Source organism: Chiloscyllium plagiosum, unplaced genomic scaffold (assembly GCF_037043375.1).
Source record: "Chiloscyllium plagiosum isolate Xiang-an unplaced genomic scaffold, Cpla_swu_hap1 HiC_scaffold_27, whole genome shotgun sequence".
Lineage (NCBI taxonomy): Eukaryota > Metazoa > Chordata > Chondrichthyes > Orectolobiformes > Hemiscylliidae > Chiloscyllium > Chiloscyllium plagiosum.
The window spans coordinates 68,202,290-68,229,057 of NW_028270165.1; the positions used below are offsets into that span (position 1 = coordinate 68,202,290).

Below are 26,768 nucleotides of genomic sequence, written 5' to 3' on the forward strand. Positions count from 1 at the left end.
GGTGAAAAGTACCAATATAAATGTGCCCAACAAAAGTGTCAAATAAAGTTGTGAATTCTTTATGAATGGAGTTGGCTTTCGAATTTCATTACAAGTCACCTGGCAGGTTCAAATCCCCAGCCCATGGTGTCTGCCAGAATGACAATGTAAATACTGTGAGAAGTAATTCGGGATAGTCAACATGGCTTTGTGCGTGGGAAATCATGTCTCACAAACCTGATTGAGTTTTTTTAAGAAGTAACAAAGAAGATTGATGAGGGCAGAGCAGTAGATGTTATATGTATGGACTTCAGTAAGGCGTTCGACAAGGTTCCCCATGGGAGACTGATTAGCAAGGTTAGATCTCATGGAATAAAGGGAGAACTAGCCATTTGGATACTGAACTGGCTCAAAGGTAGAAGACAGAGAGTGGTGGTGGAGGGTTGTTTTTCAGACTGGAGGCCTGTGACCAGTGGAGTGCCACAAGGATCGGTGCTGGGTCCTCTACTTTTTGTCATTTACGTAAATGATTTGGATGTGAGCATAAGAGGTACAGTTAGTAAGTTTACAGATGACCCCAAAATTGGAGTTGTGGTGGACAGTGAAGAGGGTTACCTCAGATTACAACAGGATCTGGACCAGATGGGCCAATGGGCTGAGAAGTGGCAGATGGAGATTAATTCAGATAAATGCGAGGTGCTGCATTTTGGGAAAGCAAATCGTAGCAGGACTTATACACTTAATGGTAAGGTCCTAGGGAGTGTTGCTGAACAAAGAGACCAGGGAGTGCAGGTTCATAGCTCCTTGAAAGTGGAGTCGCAGGTCAGTAGAATAGTGAAGAAGTCATTTGGTATGCTTTCCTTTATTAGTCAGAGTATTGAGTACAGGAGTCGAGAGGTCATGTTCCGGTTGTACAGGATATTGGTTAGGCCACTGTTGGATTATTGCGTGCAATTCTGGCCTCCTTCCTTTTGGAAAGATGTTGTGAAACTTGAAAGGGTTCAGAAAATATTTACAAGGATGTTGCCAGGGTTGGAGGATCTGAGCTACAGGGAGAGGTTGAACAGGCTAGGCCAGTTTTCCCTGCTGAATCGGAGGCTGAGGGGTGACCCTATAGAGGTTTACAAAATTATGAGGGGCATGGATAGGATAAGTAGACAAAGTCTTTTCCCTGGGATCGGGGAGTGCAGAACTAGAGGGCATAGGTTTAGGGTGAGAGGGGAAAGATATAAAAGAGATCTAAGGGCTGACGTTTTCACACAAAGGGTGGTATGTGTATGGAATGTGCTGCTAAATGATGTGGTGGAGGCTGGTACGATTGCAAAATTTAAGAGGCATTTGAATGGGTATATGAATAGGAAGGGTTTGGAGGGATATGGGCCGGGTGCTGGCAGGTGGGACTAGATTGGGTTAGGATATCTGGTCGGCATGGACAGGTTGGACTGAAGGGTCTGTTTCCATGCTGTACATCTCTATGACTCTATCTATGACCCTAGTCTGTGTTTCCCAGCCAAATCTACTCCTTCTTGAAGTGGTCACTTTTTGGTTGCCTGAATCGGGCCGGGTTGCAAGGTCCCAATCTCAATGTTTGACCCTTGCGTCTTGGCTCTGACTTGAATTGACAAGAATTTGAAGATTATTTGTCACCCATTGGGGCTGTCAACTTGATCTAATAAAGTAGGACTTGGTCTCTATCTTCAATAATGTTGGTTCTGAGACAAGTTGGTAATTCAGGACATAAGGTCTTATCTAGTGCCTTGTACAATGTGTTGGTGTTGGATGGAAACATACGACAGTAAAATTGGAGAAGTTCCCTTCAATCCTGAATACTGACAACAGCCAATGAAAGGTACTTAATGTTCACAAAGAATTCAAATTAACTAAGTTCTTTTTAACGTATCTATGAGAGGATATGGAGTGAACTGTCCCTAACCCTGTGATTTCACCATTTTACAATGGTAAGGAGAATTATTTTGACCGATGAGGATTGATTGTGGGAGAGCAAACATTAAGTCTTGGTTACTAATATAATGATCAATGTTAATCCGGAAGGAAGTTGCTCATCATCCTGTCTGAATGGCAGGTGATGGAAGCAGAACATCTAAAGCTAATAACAGGCGTGACCCTGTTAGACACGGTCCTGAACATCAGCTCAAACTGCAGCCAGAGGAGTTGGTATACAGTGTTCATGAATAGTTTTGACCAGGACACAGACAGAGTCATTATTCTCTCTGCAAATATTAACTCAATATGATATGGACAGTGAGCAATCAGTGTGGATCAAAGCAGGCACCATAGTTGTGGTTTGCACAGTGAATGTGTTTGTACGCAAATTGCATACAGAACACAGGGCACTGCAGGATATCTGAAGTGATGATAATTCTTCAAGAGTCAAGAAAAAAGAAGAGCATATGACAAATTCAATGAATCATTACCCTCCCAACTGATGGCTCTGAGCAAAGTTGGAGGGGGTGGGGAAATATTCTATACAAATGACCTCCAACCTGCAACAACAGTGGGCTTTCATTACACCTGGTGATACATCAGGGTTGCTCTTACAATGTAAAAATGAATCAACTTCCTCAGCAGGTGGTAACATCAATGACATCTTGCACTTATAGAGTTTCTTAAATGTGATAGAACATCCCAAAATGGTGAAAAACCAGAGAGGAATTGAAACTGAGTCTAAAAATGGTAAGACAAGGATATGACCAAAGGTTTGGCCAATAAACTGGTTTTTAACAGTGTCTTGGAGGAGGAGAGAGAAAGAGAGGGAGAACAAGTCACTGAGCGGGTAGGCAGTGAATTGCATAGATTCGGACCTGGCCACCAATGAATTTGCAAACCAAGATTACAGAGCGAGGGAAGCCCATGGCAATAAAACATTGGGATAAGAGTCATAAAACAGAGGCTTCCAGTGCTGACTCCAATGAGGTAAAAAGTATCAGACATCCTAAAGTGCTTCACAGCCAATTAAGTATTTAAATGAGAAGTGACTCTTGCAATGTAGGAAGCATTGTAGCCAACCTGCACAGACCGAGCTCCCACAAAAGTCAATCCAAGAATGACCTAGTAATCTGCCTTTTGTGATGATGAGTGAGTGATAAAATTGGCCAGGACATTGGGAGGCGAGTCTCCTGCTTTTCTGCAGAATAGTGCTCTGCCATCTGTACCTTCCACTTGACACAGCAGTCAGGACCTCATTTTCATTTCTCATCCAAAGACAACACCTCTGACAGTGCAGCACTCCCTCTGGTCTGCCCTGAATTGCCAGCTTTGAGATTTGTACCCAAGTGGGATATGAGCCAACAATGCCAACACAGAGGTGCCAGCAACAGTGTTTGGTTGAAAGAAATGAGCTTCTTTTTGATTTGGTGTACTCGACGTCAGGAATCAATCCACTGTCACAGGAAAGTGAAAAAGAACTTGTTCAGTTGTTCATTTTGTTGAGCAGTTTGTATCTCTGTCTCACTCCATTTCACAAATCAGAGATTACATTTATTAATACTGTTGTCTCTGAAAACTGCTCAGCCCACAACTCAATTACAGTCCTCGCAGTGGATTCTTGATCACTTGGTAAACACATTCAAAATGGATCTGGCTCTTTCTTAATGCACTGATTGTACTTTCTTGGTGAAAACTTGTAAAACATGCTTTAAATAGCCCTTCGATTTTCTAATGGTCAGGTATTTGCTCTAGAAGTTCTGGATTAAAAACAATTCCAGTTCCAGGCCACTTCTGTCTCCATGTTTCATTGATTCTAATGATAACAAAGCCTTCCCTAAACATTTAACACCTGCTGATACCAGAAAATGCCAATTCTTCTGAAATTTTTCCTTTCCCTTCCCCAGAAGTGTCTCTATTTCTCCAAAATCCTTCCATGGAAGAGCTTTGGATCAACAAGACTGCCACCTTGGTATGTACAGCAGTCTGTTCTGATCCCAGCCAAGTCCGGATCACCTGGAATGTAAATGGGAAGCAGAGAAGTGAAGGGGTTACAGCTCAGCCACAGAGAGAGGAAGGCACCCAGTACATCATCATCAGCCAACTCCGAACCACAGCAGAAGAGTGGGAGAACGGGATGGAGGTTGTGTGCTCTGCTCAAAATGATCCCTCATCCTCACCAGTTACAAAATGGTCACGGAGTGTAAGAGGTGGGCAAGAGATCAAAAATTATATATCTGACTTTGCCAAGCTCGAAGGAAAGAGTTTAACACTTCCTTTGTTTTACCTGTCTGTTCCAGTTCCGCCAAAACATCCAGAGATCAGACTGTTGCCTCCACTGGCCCAAGAGATCAAGAATCAGAGCAGAGTTACACTCGAGTGTGTGATCACTGGATTTTACCCGGACAGCATACAGGTCTCCTGGGAGAAGGATGGCAGCCTGACCTCCTCCAACACCCGTGCTGGCCCCACTGCTCTGGAGCAGACAGAGACATTCAGTGTCAGGCACTACCTGAATGTGAGAACAGAGGAGTGGAGGAAAGGCTCAGTCTTCACCTGTGCAGTGAGTCATCCACCCTCCAACTTTAACAGCAGGAAGGAGGTGAAGAATGTCCAAGGTAAGTTCTCAGCCTGATGCCAAGATTGACATAATTCATCCTCATAGAAACTCTCCTCCTGCAAGTTCAAAAAGACAAAATATTGCGTCTGCGTGTAGTTCCGTACTCTTTACTGCAGGGCAATGAAGGTGGAATTACTCTTCCAGTTTGAGACAGGAACAGAACCCATTCTGTTCCAGGTGGGAATGGTGGTTGCTCTTGTTCTCACTGTGTGGCGAGGTTCCTGTGTGTAGAGAACTTTGACATCATTCTCTCTGAAGACAATATAAATGTGACCAACAAATGTCTGGAATCCATTGATGGGTTGGTTGTGAATGAATCACCTTGATCTGGTAAAAGAAGGTTGTTCTATTGTAAAGATGTTGGTTGTCAGTGGAGTTGCTGAGAGAGAATACGAGAAATCTACTGGGCCCAATACGGCCCAGTAAACTTTGAGAACCTTTGACTATTGAAATGCAAACTATTCTATTTGAATTAGAATTAGAGTTGATTTTATTGCCATGTGCACTCGAATGAGTTCAGTGAAAAATGTGTGATGTAGCTGCTTATGCTGCCATCTTAGGTGCAAGATACCAAGGTACAGATACTTAATATTTTGTCACGGAATTAAAGGAATAATAAATAAAGTCTAGCATAGGAAGACAAAGGTTTCAAATAAGTACTCCAATTACTTAATGTCCAGCATAAGAATAAGAAGGTTTTAAACCGTAATCAAATTTCAATCCTTTTCACCAAGTCACTGCCAGTATCGAGCCTACAGACCAGATCAGTTTTCAGAACTTGAGCCTCACTTCCAGTCTGCAAGGGCCTCTCCTCCCCGGTGACAACCTCCAGTCCGTGACTTTCCCATGGGACTTGCCTCCTCCCTCTGGTGTCCCGTCTGGGACCTGCTTCCAGTTCTCATCTCCCCATGACGGCCTTCAGTTCAGCATTCACCACAAGGACACGTCTCCCATGCCGGCCTGGTCTCGGCCCCGCCTCCTGTTCCGGCCTCGTCTCGGACTCACCTCCCGTTCCGGCCTGGTCTCGGCCTCGCCTCCTGTTCTGGCCTGGTCTCGGACTCGTCTTCATTCGGACCTGGTCTTAGACTCACCTCCCATGTGGGTCTGGTCTTAGACTCACCTCCCATGCGGGTCGGGTCTCGGACTCGCCTCCCATTCGGACCTGGTCTTAGACTCACCTCCCATGCGGGTCTGGTCTCGGACTCGTCTCCCATGTGGGTCTGGTCTCGGACTCGCCTCCCATTCGGGTCTGGTCTTAGACTCACCTCCCATGTGGGTCTGGTCTTAGACTCACCTCCCATGCGGACCTGGTCTTAGACTCACCTCCCATGTGGGTCTGGTCTCGGACTCGCCTCCCATGCGGGTCTGGTCTCGGACTCGCCTCCCATGCGGGTCTGGTCTCGGACTCGCCTCCCATGCGGACCTGGTCTCGGACTCGCCTCCCATGCGGGTCTGGTCTCGGACTCGCCTCCCATGCGGGTCTGGTCTCGGACTCGCCTCCCATGCGGACCTGGTCTCGGACTCGCCTCCCATGCGGGTCTGGTCTCGGACTCGCCTCCCATTCGGACCTGGTCTCGGACTCGCCTCCCATGCGGACCTGGTCTTAGACTCACCTCCCATGCGGACCTGGTCTCGGACTCGCCTCCCATGTGAACCTGGTCTCGGACTCGCCTCCCATGTGGGTCTGGTCTCGGACTCGCCTCCCATGCGGGTCTGGTCTCGGACTCGCCTCCCATGCGGGTCTGGTCTCGGACTCGCCTCCCATTCGGACCTGGTGTCGGACTCGTCTCCCATGTGGGTCTGGTCTCGGACTCGCCTCCCATGTGGGTCTGCTCTCGGACTCGTCTCCCATGCGAACCTGGTCTCGGACTCGTCTCCCATGCGAACCTGGTCTCGGACTCACCTCCCATGTGAACCTGGTCTCGGACTCGCCTCCCATTCGGACCTGGTCTCGGACACGCCTCCCATGCGGGTCTGGTCTCGGACTCGTCTCCCATGTGGGTCTGGTCTCGGATTCACCTCCCATGTGTGTCTGGTCTCGGACTCACCTCCCATGTGGGTCTGGTCTCGGACTCGCCTCCCATGCGGGTCTGGTCTCGGACTCACCTCCCATGTGGGTCTGGTCTCGGACTCGCCTCCCATGCGGGTCTGGTCTCGGACTCACCTCCCATGTGGGTCTGGTCTCGGACTCGTCTCCCATTCGGACCTGGTCTCGGACTCGCCTCCCATGCGGGTCTGGTCTCGGACTCACCTCCCATGTGGGTCTGGTCTCGGACTCGCCTCCCATGCGGGTCTGGTCTCGGACTCACCTCCCATGTGGGTCTGGTCTCGGACTCGTCTCCCATTCGGACCTGGTCTCGGACTCGTCTCCCATTCGGACCTGGTCTCGGACTCGCCTCCCATGCGGGTCTGGTCTCGGACTCGTCTCCCATGTGGGTCTGGTCTCGGATTCACCTCCCATGTGGGTCTGGTCTCGGACTCACCTCCCATGCGGGTCTGGTCTCGGACTCGCCTCCCATGCGGGTCTGGTCACGGACCCGCCTCCCATGTGGGTCTGGTCTCGGACTCACCTCCCATGTGGGTCTGGTCTCGGACTCGTCTCCCATGTGGGTCTGGTCTCGGACTCACCTCCCATGTGGGTCTGGTCTCGGACTCACCTCCCATGCGGGTCTGGTCTCGGACACGCCTCCCATGCGGGTCTGGTCTCGGACTCGCCTCCCATGTGGGTCTGGTCTCGGACTCGCCTCCCATGCCGGCCTGGTCTTGGACTCGCCTCCCATGCCGGCCTGGTCTTGGACTCGCCTCCAGGACTCGCCAACGACACCCTCCAGTCTGGCAGTCAATTCCTCTATTCCCTCTGTGTAATTTTAGAAGTTAAAAGTTTTGGAAGAAACAAAAACTGCAGCAAAGAGAAGGGAAAGAGAAAAGGAACTGGTGGAGCAGAGGAGCTCCAGCTGGAGTGTCCACTCTGCTGCCATCTTGCCGATGTACCCATTACCCAGTTATTGACTGCAGTCCATTACACTTCAATCTGCACAGAATAGCCAGTTCAGAAAGTTTATGGGTTTTGAGGAGCAAATGAAATTGAACCTTGTTTGCTGAACAGTATCAGGATTTTACAACAATAAGGCGTGTTCTCTACTACTCTGAGAGCTTATGTGCTGAGAGATCACTGATCATTAGGGATAGTTAGATGGTGACATTTGGTCATTTCTGAAGGCAGGGCTGAGCAGTTTACAAATATCAGAATATTTCTCATTACCAATGTGAATATTAAATCCAAGCTGTCAAATTGCTGACCACACCCAATGTTTATACACACTGCCTATGGATTGTGTACATTAAACCAATGATTACAACTTACTGACAACAGAATGTGATTAACTTCAATGTAATCAATCTCTCAATTTGTCAATATTTTTGTCTTGGAACTGTTCAGTATCATACGTAAAAAGTGAGGAGGGGAGAGAAACCAAAGCCATCTCAAGGGAATAAAAATCATGTTCTTGGTGGACACCGTGTGTTGAATATTATCTGAAAATGCAGCCGGGGAGTTGATTCTCAAAGCTCATTGAGGACTTCATCTTGATGCAATAACAGTTATGTTTTACATTGCAGTCAACAATTAACATCATAATATATAAGGGAGTTGTGATTTTTGGGTGCAATGTGCCTACAAAGTGTTCAGAACACGTGCTGAGTGTGGGATATCTGAAATGACAATGAGTGTTTGGAAATTTAGTAGGAATGGGGAAAATGTGTGAAGCGTTTGGTAAACCATCCACTTCCTACTCCCACAACTCAGACATGCCAGTGTGGGGCAGGATGTACATGCTTTGCCCAAATGACCCCCAAACACTAGCACAAGGGGGATTTTTGACACTCCCTCTGAATTTATGGGCTGTTGTGTTTGTTGCAAACTAATCATCTTCCTTCACAGAGTGTTACCTACCATAAGCTGCAATTCAGGAAAAGGTCCTAAAGTGTTGCACTGGAGAGTTATCAATCAGAAACTGACACTTAGCCAATGGAGCAGATATCAGGGAGAAGGAATAGTTTTTAAGGATCACCTTACAGGACTGAGAGTTGGACATGTACTCATGATTCAGGGATGGATTTCTAGAAGTCAGGGCCTCAGTGCCTGAAGGAACAACTACCAGTGCTGGAGTGAAAGGCGTGGGAGATGTAGAAAGGGTCAGATTTGCAGGAATGTAGAGTTCACTGACACATGTGCAGCTGATAAGTGTGACAGACATAAGGAGATGGGAGACTAAGGAAAGGCATAAACACAAGGATAAGCATTTTAAAATTGAGACATTCCAAGGCTGTTTCTAAAAGAGGTGAGAGGTCCTCATTGCTTCAATCTGCTCAATGTCACAAATCAGGGACTGGGCTGAAGGTGCTTTCAGTGAATAAGCCATTTTTCAGTTGTATCTTTTGTGAAGCATCTGCATTTATCTCACTGCATTTCACAGAGTTTCCATTTTATTAACATTGTGACAGTTACATGTTGTCCAAACCCACAACTCAATCGCAGTCCTCATTGTGAATCTATTGGTCATAATCACAGCAAATGCATTCAAAGAGGATGTAGCAGGACCTTGATGCTCTGATTATGTTTTCGCAGTCAGAGTGCAAGCCAAGGTCTATGTGACAACGTTTAAACAATCTTGAGATTATCTAATGTTCAATTCAATGTGAGATTAACTGGTGTGTGATTTCATCCAGTATCAGCTGATGATTTTGCACATTATAAAATACTGAAGACAAAATTCTCCTCTGTGCTGATCCGTCACCATTTCTCATCAACAGCAAAATCTCTCTTAACATTCTGAATCCTCCTGACACCTCCTGTCCTGTCAGTCTCCTACCACATTTGCTGTCCTGGCATGTCACTCCCGACACAAAACAATTTCAATTCTTCTGAACTTTTCCTTTCCCATTCCCAGAAATATCAGTTTTTATTCGCAATCCTTCTAAGGAAGAGGTTTGGATTAACCGGACTGCTACTGTGTTGTGTACGGCAGTCTGTTCTGATCCCAGCCAGGTCCGGATCACCTGGAATGTGAATGGGAAGCAGAGAAGTGAAGGGGTTACAACGCAGCAACAGAAAGAGGAAGGCACCAAATACATGGTCATCAGCCAACTCCAAACCACAGCAGAGGAGTGGGAGAGTGGGATGGAGGTTGTGTGCTCTGCTCAAAGCGGTTCCTCCTCTCCTCCCGTGTCAAAACGAACAAGGAGCATAAAAGGTAGGCAAGTGAATGAAAAATTATATAACTGACATTGCTAACCTCAAAGGAAAATGTTTAACACCATCTTTGTTTTGTTCATTGGTTCCAGTTCAGCCAAAAAGTCCTAAAGTCAGACTGCTGCCTCCTTCAGCCCAAGAGATCAAGAATCAGAGCAGAGTTACACTCGAGTGTGTGATCACTGGATTTTACCCGGACAGCATACAGGTCTCCTGGGAGAAAGATGGCAGCCTGATCTCCTCCAACACCCGTGCTGGCCCCACTGCTCTGGAGCAGACAGGGACATTCAGTGTCAGGCACTACCTGAGTGTGAGCACAGAGGAGTGGAGGAAAGGCTCAGTCTTCACCTGTGCAGTGAGTCATCCACCCTCCAACTTTAACAGCAGGAAGGAGGTGAAGAATGTCCAAGGTAGGTGCTGGACCTGACTCCAACATTGGCACATCACTATAACCTGTAATTGGGCCAGTCATGTTTAATGCTAACAGTAATGATGTTCATTACTGTGGTTATGTGAATGGGAAACTAATCTTAAGATTAGAGCAACTGAAGAAAGAAAAACACAATTGCTCTTTGTGTAACTCCTTTCACAATTTCCGATTCCAAAGCACTTTCCAATGCAGCCAACAAGGAAATGTTTGAAGTTTAATGACTATTGTGGTGCATGATTCCTGTCAATTAATTGCACAACACAATGTTCAGGTGAATAGGAAGGGGAGTTTTACTGCTGTAGTATTATCCAGGGCATGAATGGGATTTCCCAGTTGTCATCTTCAAGTTAGTGGCTGTGGGATCTTCTTGTTTCACTTGACAGGACAGACAGGGCATTGCCACATCCAACAGCACTGCCTCAGTGTTGACACTGATGTGTTGCATTGATTATACACTCGATGACAGAGAGTGGGCTTTGGACACACACAACTTTCTGATCTAGATGAGAGAGTCCCACCAAGAAGATAAAGCTGAAATGTTAGCTAGTTAGCCACAGAACTGAGATCAACTCCCTCCAAAGTACTTTGGTAATCTGGCTTTATATAAAGGCTGGAAATAAAAATTTAACATCAGTGAAAGGGACTGGCAAGTTTACTTGAACTCTTGCCTACCAAGACCTTTTGTGACTGCAGGAAAGGAAATGGGGCACGGCCTGAAACTGTAGTGCCATATGGGGAGTGTCTAAAGTTCAACTCAGCTCCTACCTGTTTCTTTTCTAATGCCTTCCAAATATTGATTTGTGAATATTTCATTTCAATGAACTGCCCTGATCTGCTTCCACAGCCTCCCGAGAGAACCAGCTCCACAGGTTGATTTCTCAGTGAAATATTGGTGCCCCATTTTAGTTCAGAATTGACCCCTGACCCACGTAAAGTGCAGGGCAGCTCCTCTAATCTGACTATTCTGGTCAAGGTGCAAAAGCTTGTCATGGTTTACATGGTGGTGTGCCTTGAATTTCCTAAATAAACAGGGTGTTGCAGTATTCAGGGGTTGGGTGGAGCTCCCACATTCCCAGCACAGGGATTGGGAGGTAAAAATGTACAAATCTTAAACCTGCAACTCTTCCTGTTCCAGGTGGAAATGCAAATCTTCCAGTTCCAGGTGGAAATGCTGCTTGCTCTTGCCCTCCTTGCTCTTGTTCTGGGTGTATGCCAAGGTTCCTGTTTCAGACTAATTTAAACCTGACACTCCCTGATGGTGCACAACACCAATATAAATGCCACCAACAAATTTGTGAAATAAAGTGATTGATCATGAATCAAATGGTCCGTTGAATTTTATTGCAAATTGTTTGGGTTGCAAATCAGTCTGTGGTGACTGTCTTAATTAAAGTATGCAAATACGGAAGAGATACAGACCTATCTGAAATTCTCCCAACCAATCCAATCCTTATCTATATAGTCATTTTGGTTTGTAAACTTGACCAGGCCAGTTTGGATTGGATTCAGCCTCACAGCTTGACTATTACCTCTCTGGTCTGATTCTAGTAGCCAAGACTTACAATGCATCCTCTGACTCAGAAAGACTGCAGAATTGGAAATGGGTGAAAGGGATGGACAGGGATACAACAGCCAGATATCTTCAATTGAACCAGTAGGTTCAACCCTTTCAGTGATGTGGTGCTGAGAAAGGTTAATGAAGCAGAACACAGAAATGCAAATTCAGCAAGTGTAGGGTGAGATTCCTGTGTAGTAGAAATGAAAATAATATCGTTTGTCCGTCTCCTGGGACAATATTAGTCAATGATAGGGCACTCCGTGTCCACAAGAAAGATGCTGGTGGAATCCTTTTTTTAAATAATTTTTAGGAATGGTATATTTAATTAGTTACAATTACCCAATAATATCAGCATTTCTCAATTTCACTCATTGAGGCTTTATCATTGGAGGTAGCCTGTAATGGGGGGCTGTGAAATGTTCAGACGTGGCCATAGTGGAAAGCAGGGATGAGCAACTCATAAACATTAGAATGTTTGAATTCAACACAGTGCAAAACAAAACTCAGTCTAAAATCATTGAATGCCCATCAAAATATGTTTTAAAAACTTTCAACGATATCCTATGACAGGCCTCAACACAATCAATCTCAATCCATCAGTAAGTTGAAAGGAAATTAGTTTTTATTCTATGACAGGATGTGACCATTGCTTGTCAAAGCCAGCCTTTGTAGCTTAATCCGAATTGTCCTTGGTAATTGTGAGCAGCCTTCTTGCACATATGACCATCCAGTTGCTTTTTAAATGTTGTAATTGTTCCAGTCTCCACCACCTCCTCTGGAAGCTCATTCCATACAGGCACCACCCTCTCCATGAAAAAGTTACCACTCAGATCCCTTTTGAATTTTTTCCCTCTAGTTGTGTACTCCCCCACCCCAGGGAAAAGACTTGACTATTGACTCTATCCATACCCCTCATGATTTTATCAACCCCCATAAGCCTTTGATGCTCCACTGAAAACAGCCCCAGCTCATTCAGCCGCTCCCTATAGCTCAAACCCTCCAACCCTGGCAACATTCTTGTAAATATCTTCTGAACCAATAAGTGTTCACCATTTGTTTTAATAAAAGGCCAGGGGGAGAAGCAAGAACCTTGTAAATTCAAAAAGTACTTATTCCTGTCAGGCTGATACTGTGTGCTGAACATCAACTGAAGAAACCCAGTGGATCCCAGTGTTCACTGATGGTTTTGGCCCAGACCCAAGTATTAATCGAATGTGACAAGGGGAAAACCAGGATTGTGGAATAAAGCAGACAGCACATTTATGACCTGCACTGTGAATGTGTGCATGAAACAGGCACAGGACATCCAGTGAGTTTTGTGATATCTGATGATGATCCTTTGGGAAACGGATGTAAAGGATAAAACTTTGGAAGAATTGAATAAAATCACTCTTCTGCTCGTCCAGTGTTTGGTGTGAAGTAGAGGGGAATGTATGGGTTGTGGAGAAATGTTTCCCAACCATAGCAAGGCATGAGCTTTTCTTGCTTCCTCTGTTTCACAGTTTGTCAGGACTGAAAATGCCAAGATTATTGATTTCTGTGTCCAAAATCAACAGGAGTTTGGATTTAAATAGTGCCTTGAATACAGTGAAGTGTATCAATCTGCTTCACTTCAAACATACAGAAGAAAAATGTTAGGTCACGACGCAGTGACAGCAGTGTGTTCTGTGTCCAAAGTACACTGCAACATCTCAACAAGCCTCCATCCCAGAAATGTCTACCAGCTGGAAGGCCAAAAAAAGCAGAGTGATAGAACAGTGCCCCGTCAATTCCCTCCCAGCCACACATGTCTGACCTGCAACTACATTGAAACTTCATAAATGTTGCACAGTCACAATTCAGGGACTCATTTCATAACAGCTAGACTGGAGCTCGACCTACCCCAGATGTACTGCAGCTTTTGATGAACATGGCTTACCACCACGAAACGATGAAAAAGCACTCTCACATACCAGCATGGATGGAGGTGTGGTTAATGGACAGAAAGCAAAGAGCAGGGATAAGAGAAAAACCAGGTGGCTGCAGCTATTCACGATCTGTATCACTGACATAGATGAAGAGAGAGTTGTAGGCCTGCTAAAGATTACCGAGATAGGAGGATGGGAGACAACAGAGACACATGAACAAAGATACACCATGTAAAATTGAGGCAATCCTAGCTCAGTGCGACTAGAAAAGAGACATTGATTCAGTATGTTCCACATCACAACATGATGCACAGAATCACAAGAAGCCTGTGAATAAACAAGGAGAAAGTGAGGACTGTAGATGCTGGAGATCAGAGTCAAGAGTGTGGCGCTAGAAAAGCACAGCAGGTCAGGCACCATCTGAGGAGCATCGACGTTTTGGGCACAAGCCCTTCAAACAAGTCTTGATTCAATTGTTCCTTTATCTAATGAGTTTATATCTGTCTCTCTTACTGCACTTCATAAATCACAGATGCCTTTGATTAACATCGTCACATCAAAATGTCACTCACACCCACAGCTCAACTGTAGTCCCCACTGTGAATGCACTGACCATACTTACAGGGAACAGATTACAATGATTTCTGCCGTGTTCTTTTTGCCTGCACAATGTTTTCTTGAATAAGATGTAAAATCAAAGAAATGCAAGATAATGTTTCAACTGTCCTGGGAATTTTTAATGTTGTTTTACTCCCATTTAAGAATGATCTCATTACAACATGTACAATGCAGACAAGCTGGACAGATTGGAGGAATAAACACAGAGAATTCTGGAGCAACTCTGTAGTTCAGGCAGCAACCGCAGAGAGAGAAACAGCATTAATGTTTCCAGTCTGGGATGAACTGTTCTGAAGGAGACCAAAGGGTCATGGTCTCAGGATACAGGGAAGGCTATTTTGGACTGAGATCAGAAGAACTTTCTTCAGAGGGAGGTAGACCTATGGAATTCTCTGCCCCAGAGATTGGAGGGGTCATTGTCACTGAATATGGTTAACAAGGAAATAGATACATTTCTGGGGGCTAAAGGTGAAAATGGGTATTAGAAGAGAAGGGGTGTGGCATTGAGATAGAGGATCAGCATGATCAGACTGAATGAACCAAATTGCCTGACTCTGCTCAAAGTTTCTATTTCTTATGTTTCAGCTTCAGTACAGATTCAATCGACATCAGTTGGAGATGTTACAGGTTAAATAGGATTCTCAATTCAAGTTTCTTATGTCCACACGTCATATTGATCATTATCAATGGAAAAGTCTTATCTAAATTCTGAAGGTTGCTGACACTAAACAATATCCATTCCTCTGAGACTTTTCCTTTCTCATTCCCAGAAATGTCTATATTTATCCGAAATCCTTCTATTTTGGAGATTTGGATCAATAAGACTGCTACTGTGGAGTGTGCAGTGGTCTGTTCTGATCCAAGCCAGGTTCAGATCTCCTGGGAAGTCAGCGGTAAGAAGAGACGTGAAGTGATTAAGACTCAGCGGCTCATACAAGAAGGAAGCTTACCCACGGTCATCAGTCAACTCCAAACCAGTGCTGAGGAGTGGGAGAGTGGGGTCGATTTTGTGTGCTCTGCCCAAAGTGCTCCCTCCTCCTCCACTGTGTCAAAACGAACAAGGAGCTTAAAAGGTAAGTAAGAGACTAAAAAAAAATACATGACCTGGTCAAACTCAAAGGAAAGAGTTTAATACCTTCTTTTGTCTGTTGGTTCCAGTTGAGCCAAAAAGTCCCAAAGTCAGACTGCTGCCTCCTTCAGCCCAAGAGATCAAGAATCAGAGCAGAGTTACACTCGAGTGTGTGATCACTGGATTTTACCCGGACAGCATACAGGTCTCCTGGGAGAAGGATGGCAGCCTGATCTCCTCCAACACCCGTGCTGGCTCCACTGCTCTGGAGCAGACAGAGACATTCAGTGTCAGGCACTACCTGATTGTGAGCACAGAGGAGTGGAGGAAAGGCTCAGTCTTCACCTGTGCAGTGAGTCATCCACCCTCCAACTTTAACAGCAGGAAGGAGGTGAAGAATGTCCAAGGTAGGTGCTGGACCTGACTCCAACATTGGCACACTTTTCTCTTCATTACTATAACCTGTAATTGGGCCAGTCATGTTTAATGCTAACAGTATAGATGTCCTTTGTTGTAGTTACGTGAGTGAGATACCAATCTTGAGATCAGGGCAACTGAAGAAAGAAAAACACAATTGCTCTTTGTGTAACTCCTTTCACAAGTTCAGAACTCCAAAGCACTTGACAATACAACCAACACTGGTACTTTGGAAGTATAATGACTCTTCTCATGCATGGTACAGTCAATTACTTTGCACCCAGCAATATTCAGACAATCAGGAAAGAGAGCTTTATTGCTGTTGTTTGAAGAGTATTGTATTATCTAAGATATGGATGAGATCTCCCAGTTCTTATCTTCAAGTTTATGGTTGTGGGATCTTCTTGTTCCACTTGATTGGGCAGACATAGCATTGCCACATCCAGCAGTGCAGCATTGCCTCAATATTGATACCGATGTGTTGTACAAATTGAACACACTTAGACGGAGAGTGGACTTTGGACACATATAACCTAGTGATCTGGATGAGAACGTCCAACCAAGGAGTTAAAGCTGAAATGTTCAGCTAATAATCCAGAGAACTGATATGAATGCTCTCCAAGACATTTTGACAATCTGAATTCATATTAAGGTTGGAAATGAAAAAGTTGACATCAGTAAAACAGACTGGGAAGTTTACTTTAACTCTTACGTGACTAGACTCTCTGTGACTGCAGGAAATGGGTCATGGTATGAAACTGTAGCATGACCATGTATGAAACATGGTATGATAGTGTCCAAAGTTCAAGTCAGCTGCTACTTGTTCCTTTCCTACTGCCTCCAAAATTTTGACTTGTGCAAGAAATCTTTCAGCATCTACTTACATTGTTGCCATGATCTGCTTTTGTAATTTCCCATGAGAACCTGCTCCAGAAGTTGACCACTCATCAAAATATTGGTTCCCCATTTTAGTTCTGAATTGACCCCTGACCCACATCCAGGGCAAGTCCTCTAGTCTGACTATTCTGCTCAAGGCGTGAAAGCTTGAGTTTGCATTTAAATAGAATGAAGCTTACCAAAATGCTTCATTTCAAAAAGAGAGGATAAAAATGTTGAACCAAGACACAGTGTCAGCAGTGTGTTCTGTATACAAAAGGCATTGGTGAATGGACAGGAAGCAAGGTGCAGGGATAAGAGAAATACCAGTTGGCTGCAGCTATTTACAATCCACATCACTGACTTGGATAAAGAGAGAGTTTTAGGTCTGGCAAAGGTTACAGAGATAGAAGGAGGTGAGACTACACAGACATTTGAACAAGGATACCACATTTAAAATTGAAGTAATCCCAGTACCTGGAAAAGAGACATTCACATTGATTCAGCATCCAATATTGAGGATGGGAAAAATTTCTGGCTGTAACAGGCTGCTCCTTTTTTGAGGTGTTTTAGGTGTTAGAGGTGATTTCCTCGAATTCCAGGAGCAGCAGTGGCTGTTTGATATGCTGTTGGATTGTTTTGGAACTTTGGAGAGAAGAAAAGTCAAAACAACAGCAGTTTTCAAAGGGAGAAGAACAGACAAAGGCAGCACATGGTCAGGCAGTGCAGGAGAGGGAGAGAGAGAGAGAGAGAGAAACCCACACCACTCCGTGAGACAGCAGTGAAACTGCGCAGTTACTGCCTTTGCTGTTTGAATTCCTGTATCGCTGGACATTAGAGTGCGTCTAGGAAAATTAACAAACAGTGAGATGTACAACTGATCTTGGAGGAACCTGTTTGGAGAGGTCACAGACAGAAACAGATAAGTAAATAGATTTAAGTGTGGCCTTACAGTAAGTCTGCAGTTGTGAGTAAGAGTGGGTTCTTTCTTGATTATATGTTTTATTGAGATATGTCTCTTGATTAAACTTAAATATAGAAGCCATAAGTATTAAGTTAACCTGGAGCAGTGTTTTGTAGAGGAATAAGACAAAGTTATTTTCTGGGTCTGTAGATAGAAAAAAGCAAAAATAGCCTTTAGTAGAGTGATGTGCTTTTCTTGTCGGATGTGGGAGTTTACGTGTTACTGAGAATTATATCTGCAATAAATGCCGTTGGTTGCAAATCCTATCAGATCGAATGAATCGGTTGGAGAGACAGTTAGAGGCAATGAGGAATTAACAAGAGCAAGAGGGTGTGATGGATAGCCATTATAGGAAGGGAGAAAAGTTGCAGATACAGTCACATAGATGGGTTAACTCCAGGAAAGGTAAAAGAGATAGGCAGGTAATGCATGGATCTTTTGTGGCTATCCCCATTTCAAATAAGTATGCTGTTTTGGAAAATGTAAGGGGTGACGGATTTTCAGGGGAATGTAGCACGAACAGCAAGTTTCTGGTATTGAGACTGGCTCTAATGCAATGAGGGGTATGTCAGGTTCCAAGCGATCAATTGTGTTCGGGGATTCTCTAGTCCGAGGCTCAGACAGATGTTTCTGTGGCCAGTAGCAAAACATCAGAATGATGTGTTGCCTCCCTGGTGCCAGGATCAAGGATGTCTCAGGAGGATGCAGAATGTTCTTAAGGGGGAGAGGGCCCAGTAGGAGGTCATTGTACACATTGGAACCAACGACATAGGAAGGGAAGTGGATGAAATTCTGAAGAGAGAATATAGAGAGTTAGGCAGGAATGTAAAAAGGAGATCCTCAAGAGTAGTAATATCTGGATTACTTCTGTGCTATGAGCTAGTGAGGATAGGAATAGGAGGATAGAGCAGATGAATGCTTGGCTGAAGAGCTGGTGCATGGGAGAAGGAGTCACATTTTTGGGACATTGGAATCTCTTCTGGGGTAGAAGTGACCTGTACAAGAAGGACGGATTAAACCTGAATTGGAAGGGGGATAATATACTGGCGGGGTGATTTGCTAGAGCTTCTTGGGCGGAATCAAACTAGTAAGGTGGGTGGTTGGGACCCAGGGAGATAGTGAGGAAACAGATCAATCTGAGATTGGTACAGTTGAGAACAGAAGCGAGTCAAACAGTAAGGGCAGGCAGGGACAAAGCAGAGAACAAGGTAGGACTGATAAATTAAACTGCATTTATTTCAATGGAAGAGGCCGAATAGGGAAGGCAGATGAACTCAGGGCATGGTTAGGAACATGGGACTGGGATATCATAACAATTACAGAAACATGGCTCAGGGATGGACAGGACTGACAGCTTGACATTCCAGGATAAAAACATTATAGGAAGGACCGAAAGGGAGGCAAGAGAGGAGGGGGAGTGGCGTTTTTGATAAGGGAAAGCATTGCAGCTGTACTGCGGGTGGATATTCCCATAAATACATCCAGGGAAGTTAATTGGGTTGAACTGAGAAATAAGAAAGGGATGATCAGCATATTGGGATTGTATTATGGAACCCCTCATAGTTAGCGGGAAATTGAGAAACAAATTTGTAAGGAGATCTCAGTTATCTGTAAGAATAATAGGGTGGTTATGGTAGGGGATTTTAACTTTCCAAACAAAGACTGGAACTGCCATTGTTTTAAGGGTTGAGGGGCGGCACGGTGGCACAGTGGTTAGCACTGCTGCCTCGCAGCGCCAGAGACCCGGGTTCAATTCCCGACTCAGGCGACTGACTGTGTGGAGTTTGCACATTCTCCCCGTGTCTGCGTGGGTTTCCTCCGGGGGCTCCGGTTTCCTCCCACAGTCCAAAAGATGTGCAAGTCAGGTGAATTGGCCATGCTAAATTGCCCGTAGTGTTAGGTAAAGGGGTAAGTGTAGGGGTATGGGTGGGTTACGCTTCGGCGGGTCGGTGTGGACTTGTTGGGCCGAAGGGCCTGTTTCCACACTGTAAGTAATCTAATCTAATCTAATTTATTAAGTGTGTACAAGAAAATCTTCTGATTCAATATGTAGATGTACCGATGAGAGAGGGTGAAAAACTTGACCTACTCTTAGGAAATAAGGTAGGGCAGGTGACTGAGGTGTCAGTGGGGGAACACTTTAGGGCCAGCGGCCATAATTCTATTAGTTTTAAAATCGTGATGGAAAAGGGTAAAGAAGTTGAAGTTCTAAATTGGAGGAAAGCTAATTTTGACGGTATTAGGCAAGAACTTTCAAAAGCTGATTGGGGCAGATGTTCGAAGGTAAAGGGATGCTGGAAAATGGGAAGCCTTCAGAAATGAGATCACAAGAGTCCAGAAACAGTATATTCCTGTTAGGGTCAAAGGAAAGGCTGGTAGATGTAGGGAATGCTGGATTCAGGGTTTGGTTGAGAAAAAGAAGGAAGCGTATGTCAGGATAGATCGAGTGAATCCTCAGATGAATAGAAAGGCAGTTGGAGTATACTAAAGAGGGAAATCAGGAGGGCAAAAAGGGGACATGAGATAGCTTTGGCAAATAGGGTAAGGAGAATCCAAAAGGTTTTTACGAATACATTAAGGACAAAAGGGTAACGAGGGAGACAATAGGACCTCTCAAAGATCAGCAAGTCAGCCTTTGTGTGGAATCGCAGGAGATGTAGGAGATACTAAATGAGTATTTTGCATCAGTGTTCACTTTAGAAAAGGACATAGAAGATTTTGAATGTAGGGAAATAGATGGTGACATGTTGAAAAATGTCGATATTACAGAGGAGGAAGTGCTGGATGTCTTGAAATGCATAAAAGTGGATAAATTCCCCAGGACCTGATCAGGTGTTATATGATCGATAGTCACAGGTGAGGTGCCGGAAGACTGGAGGTTGGTTAACGTGGTGCTACTATTTAAGAAAGGTGGTAAGGACAAGCCAGGGAACTATAGACCGGTGAGCATGACTTTGTTGGTGGGCAAGTTGTTGGATGGAATCCTGGAGGACAGGATGTACATATATTTAGAAAGGTAAGGACTGATTAGGGATAGTCAACATGGTTTTGTGCGTGGGAATTCATGCCTCACAAACTTGATTGAGTTTTTTGAAGATTTAACAAAGAGGATTGATGAGGGCAGAACGGTAGGTGTGATCTATATGGACTTCAGTAAGGCATCCAACAAGGTTCCTCATGGGAGACTGGTGAGCAAGGTTAGATTTCATGGAATCCAGAAAGAACTAGCCATTTGGATACAGAACTGGCTCAAAGGTAGAAGACAGAGGGAGGTGGTGCAGGGTCGCTTTTCAGAATGGAGGCCTGTGTCTAGTGGAGTGCCACAAGGATCGGTGCTGGGTCCACAACCTTTCTTCATTTATATAAGTCATTTGGATGTGAGCATAAGAGGTACGGTTAGTACGTTTGCAGATGACACCAAGATTGGAGGTGGAGTGGACAGCAAAGAAGGTTTCCTCAGATTACAATGGGATCTTGACCAGATGGGCCAATGGGCTGAGAAGTGGCAGATGGAGTTTAATTTAGATAAATGTGAGGTGCTGCATTTGGGGAAAACAAAACTTAGCAGGACTATACACTTAAAGGTAAGGTCCTAGGGAGTGTTGCTGAACAAAGAGACTTTGGAGTGTAGGTTCGAAAAGTTACTCACACCCACTGCTGAATTGTAGGAGAGCAAGGGGTCATGGTCTCAGCATACAGGGTAGGCCATTTTGGACTGAACTGAGAAGAACTTTCTTCAGAGGCTGGTGAACCTGTGGAGTTCTCAGAATCCTCAGAAACCTGGGGAGGTTGTGTCACTGAACATGGTTAGCAAGAAAATAGAGGTTAAGGGTATAAATGGGAATGGGAAGAGAGAAGGGAAATGGCATTGAGATAGAGGATCAGCATGATCAGACTGAATGAACCAAATGGCATGTTCCCGCTCCGAGTTTCTATTTTTAATGTTCTAGCTGCAGTGTAGCTTCAATCAATATCAGCCGGAGATTTTACTGGTTAAAAAGGATTCAAAATTAAATTCCATCTTGTCCTTACTTCATATTGATCATGATCAATGCAAAACTGTCTTCAGTAAAATTGTGAGGGTTACTGACAACAACCAATATCCATTCCTCTGAGACTTTTCCTTTCTCATTCCCAGAAATGTCTATATTTATCCGAAATCCTTCTATTGTGGAGATTTGGATCAATAAGACTGCTACTGTGGAGTGTGCAGTGGTCTGTTCTGATCCAAGCCAGGTTCAGATCTCCTGGGAAGTCAGCGGTAAGAAGAGACGTGAAGTGATTAAGAATCAGCAGTTAATACAGGAAGGAAGCTTACCCACGGTCATCAGTCAACTCCAAACCAGTGCTGAGGAGTGGGAGAGTGGGGTCGATTTTGTGTGCTCTGCCCAAAGTGCTTCCTCATCCTCACCGATGTCAAAGCAAATACGTGGAGTAAAAGGTAGGCAATCAGATCAGAACTTAAATGCCTGAACTTGTTAATCCCGTGAGAAATGATGAAATAGCTTTCTCGTTTGCCCATCTGTTCCAGTTGAGCCAAAAAGTCCCAAGGTCAGACTGCTGCTTGTACCACCGCAAGAGAGCAAGAATAAAAACACAGTCACATTTGAGTGTGTGATCACTGAGTTCTACCCAGACCTCGTATACGTCTCCTGGGAGAAAGACGGCACTCTGATCTCCTCCAACACCAGCGCTGGACTGACTGCTCTAGAACAGGCACAGACATTTCGTGTCAGGCATTACCTGACTGTGAGTGCAGAGGAGTGGAGGAAAGGCTCAGTTGTCGTCTGTACAGTGTTCCATCCCTCCTCCAATTCCACCATCAGTGCCACACTGAAGAACATCGAAGGTAGGGTGTTGGGCGTAATTCCAACATTGAAATCATTTATCCTCACTGCTGTAAACTTTATTAGGACCACTCAAGTTCAACATGAACAATGTACATGTCATAGCCATAGCAGGTTTGTCGTGCCTTTCACAAAGTCAATATGTTCCAAAATACTTCACTGTTGATCAAATGTGTTTTAGCAGTGCAGTTATTGTTCCAATGTAAGAAATATATGAACTAATTTCTGCACAATAAGTGCCCACAAACAGCAATATCATAATAACCAGAGAGAAGGGAGAGTGGCCACAGAGGAGACCTCCCTTTCTCTTGTCTGAACTTGCAGCCAGAAGATCTCTTTGGTATGTGTGATGTGATGAGGGGCCTTATGTTTACTGTTTTGTGTAAAAAGACGGCATGTCTGGCAGCACAACATTCCCTCAGGACTGGTATTGGGGAGATCAGTCGGGATGATGAGCTCAGGTCTTTTGAGTGGGGTTTGAAAATAAAACCTTTGTTGAGAAAGGAGAAATCCCTGACAATGTTCAAAGGTAGACAAGTGCAGTTAGTAATCCAGAGAATACGGTTCAAATTTCAGGCAGTTTCAGAATTTGAATTCAACTAAAGATTGGAAATAAAATGTCAGAATTAGAAAAATTAACCCTGAAGCTGTGGGAATTTGGTTTGTAGTTCTTTCTTTAGGGACAGATACTAGCTGTTCTTATACTTCAACCCTGCAGGAGGCCTGTCACCATCGGGGTTCCCGAGGGCACCGGTTCTGAGTCCTCGTCTGTTTGACATTTACATAAAAGATCTAGATGAGAATATGGAAAGCACGGTTAGTAAAATTAGTAGTACATCAGACAGTGAAGAAGGTTTGCTAAGGCTTCAAAGGGATCTTTATCAAATAGGTCAATGAGCTGAAAAAATGGCTGGAGTTCAATGTGGATAAATACGAGATATTACACTTTGGTACAACAAATAATGGTAGGGCTGATGCTATGAATGGGAGAGCCTTGGGTAATGTTGTAGAAAAGAGGAACTGAAGAGTCCAGGTACATAATTCTTTGATGTTTGCGTCACATGAGACAGGTTGGTAAAAAGATATTTAGCATACTTGCCTTCATTACTCAGTCCTTTGAGTATAAGAGTTGGGAAGCCATGTTGAGGTTGAAAAGGACACTCATGAGATCACTTCTGAAATACTGTGTCCAGTTCTGGTTACCCAGTTATAGGAAGGGTATTATTCAGCTGGAGAGGGTTCAGAAGAGATTGACCAGGATACTGCCGGGTATGGAAGATTTGAGTTATAAAGAAGACTGGATTGGCAGGAAATTTTTCCACTGTCGGAGGTTGAGAGGCGACCTGATAGAAGTTTATAAAATAATGAGGGGAACAGATAGGGTTAATGATAGTTATCTTTTCCCAATAATGGGGGATTTCAAGAGTGTGATATATATTTAAGATGAGAGGAGAGAGATTTTAAAAGGACAAGAGAGGCAAAATGGTTTGTGTGTAGAATGAAGATCCTGAGGAAGTGGTTGATGTGGGTACAATTACAATGTTGAAAAGACATTTGGAGAAGTACATGAATAGGAAACGTGAGGAGGAATATGGACCAGGAGCAGGCAGGTGGGACTAGTTTAGTTTGGAATTATGTTCGGCATGGACTGGTTGGACCGTAGGGTCTATTTCTGTGCTGTATGGCTCTTTGACCCTCTGACTGGTGTTTCCATGCACACAACAATGTCGCTGAGTCATAACTGCCCTCTGAAAGAGCTGAGGAAGTTATTAGTTGTATGTCTGGTGTGAGCATGAATTGTCATCTTTGCAAGTGACACGCACATCCCACTGGGGAGTTAGGAATTAATCATTGTCGTTGTCCTCCCAGATGAATGTTTGGATTCCAGAATCTCGGTCACCATAAGCAAGCCTCCATTTGAAGAGATCTGGAGGAACAGAACAGCAACCATTCTTTGTGAGGTACTTCACATTGATTTAGAGGGAGTCAGGGTAACCTGGAAAGTCGATGGAATCATGAGACAAGATGGAGTGAAGACCCAGGGTCCCAAGAAGAATGGACATAAAGAGATCATCTTCAGTAGACTTACAGTCCCTGCTGCAGAGTGGGAGAGTGGGGTAGAGTGTATGTGTTTGGTGGAGGACAGAAGTTTGCCAACGCCAGAGAAGAGGTCAATCAGGAAAGCCCAAGGTACGTGTACATGGAACTGTGCATCTAATCTTAGCAAATGAAGTGATTTAATTCCATGATGCTGAGCAGCCTAACACAGGTTGTCAGACTATGTTACAAGCCCAGTGATGTGTGCGAGCCCCATCAAAAAACTGAACAGATGAAACCTGAAATCACCACAGCAGCCTTGGTGTGAATCACACCAGCTCCTAGGGAATGGATTGATGGCAATAGGATAGGCAGAGAGGGATTAGCAGTATTTTCAACATGAACATCCCATCAATCCAATACTGAACTGTAAGGGAGATTGGTCAGTCTGAGGTGTAGGCTGGATCTGAGCAAATCCACCTTGAGGAAAAGGAGAAAGAGCAGAGAGCACCACAAGAGAATAATGCCTGAACCCTCCCTGTTGACCTCAGGAAGTGGTTCTCTATGGTTTATCTCAGAAACAGTACACTTTGAAAAGATGCCACTTGGTCTATCTTGTCACTGCCAGCTCTTTGAAATAGCTCTTCAAATGATCCCATGAATCATCAGCTCCATCTCAGCAACCTTACCATTGTCAATTTTATGTCCAATTCCCTGCTGAATGTTACTCTTTAATTTGCTTGTACCCTCTTTCACACTGTGCATTCCAAGTTGTCATAATGAACAGAACAAATCAAATTCAATTAATAACCCACCAGTTCATTTGCCATTCCTCTGAAATGTCTGTTCTGACTCGCTTGTCACTAGAAACAGTTTCACCATGTTTAATCCCTTTAAATCACTCATGATTTGAAGGAATTTAATTAATTTGAAGAACAGCACAGCTCCATTAATGATTTGGACACTTTCTGAAAAGGTGATCCTCACTCATGGTGAGACAATGAACAAGATTGAAGATCCCATCCTTGCACAACCTCCCCAAAACATCAACAGGAAAAGAAATGCTTTTAGTTTCTGATCTCAGAGGAATTCCTGGGAATGCAGAAGTTGCTTAGTTTTATGTTAATAGACAAACATGTCAGGTAGATACAAACTGAGTGAAATATGAAGTCTAACCTCCATTTTCTCTGTTTACAGTTGATGTTAAGACTCACCCTCAAGTCTTTCTCCTGCCCCCTTCACCGGATGAGATGGAGACTGCTCATACTGCGACCCTGGTTTGCCTGGTCACTGGATTCTCTCCCGCAGAGATCGACCTGGTTTGGATGGCCAATGATACCCTTCTGAAGACAGGGTTCATGCATCAGCCAGTGACTGAGGACGGCAGAGGTGGCTGGAATTCAGGCAGTCACTTGACGGTCTCTGCAGAGGAGTGGAACAGCGGCACCACATACTCCTGTGTGGTGGGACACGAGTCAGTTACAACAAATGTGTTCAGAAGCATTAATAAATCTCACAGTAAACCCAACCTGGTTAATGTCTCACTTGTTCTAACTGATAGCTATAACTCCTGTTCATAACATCTGCTGATTTATACAATCACCCATTTATATAATCCCTGTAAATGGATGGTTAACACAACCAGAAAACTGTTGTGAGCACTTTGAAACCTCTCTCCTGGTAGCAATGTGCTTCAAACATGAACAAATTCCAACATTGCTCAGAACTTGAGAGTAAAAATAAATCTTCAAATCAGCCAACATTGTTTTTTCCAAATACCTGAGATCCTCAGGATTTTTTGAAATGTTTTGTGTGCTGCCCTGATTATGTATGAAATATGTGTGAAACTCCGCAGAATGTTAATTGTATGTCAATGTACTGATCAAATTTCAATAAACCTGACATGAAAAGTTTGAGTGTTAGTTTAGAGTGATCATTGTTGATGGGTTTGGGAGAAAATAAATCAATAACTTGGGACATGAGCTGTGGTGCATGCAGCATGTTCAGAGTGAAAGGCATTTTTGAATCTTTACTTGACAAAGCTCTCCCACTCCATTGTGATTTCCTTGCCTTTCATCTTGGTTTATTTTAGACAAATTGATGTGGTCAATTGCTGTGATTAGTCCACACTTTGATTATCATCATGTCATAGCAGTACTTGCCTTTGGTCTCTTGATTTCTCCATTTCAAATTGCACACAGTAAGTTTCTACAATAAAAACTTGATAATAACCAGGTCATCTGCTTTTTGC

At 44.2% G+C, this 26,768-nt stretch overlaps 1 protein-coding gene across 1 annotated transcript in view; it reads left to right on the top strand.

The window, feature by feature from the left end:
* Positions 1-26,430, top strand: part of LOC122547844 (uncharacterized) — a 39,745-nt gene extending 13,315 nt beyond the window's left edge. Inside the window, exons 6-15 of the mRNA XM_087974817.1 lie at positions 3,831-4,133; positions 4,224-4,541; positions 9,493-9,795; positions 9,887-10,204; positions 15,078-15,380; positions 15,466-15,783; positions 21,772-22,074; positions 22,165-22,482; positions 24,350-24,670; positions 25,715-26,430. Coding sequence (XP_087830943.1) covers positions 3,831-4,133; positions 4,224-4,541; positions 9,493-9,795; positions 9,887-10,204; positions 15,078-15,380; positions 15,466-15,783; positions 21,772-22,074; positions 22,165-22,482; positions 24,350-24,670; positions 25,715-26,097 — 3,188 coding nt within the window. The 3' untranslated portion in view covers positions 26,098-26,430. The remainder of the gene's footprint in view (positions 1-3,830; positions 4,134-4,223; positions 4,542-9,492; positions 9,796-9,886; positions 10,205-15,077; positions 15,381-15,465; positions 15,784-21,771; positions 22,075-22,164; positions 22,483-24,349; positions 24,671-25,714) is intronic.
* The last annotated feature ends 338 nt before the right edge of the window (positions 26,431-26,768 follow it).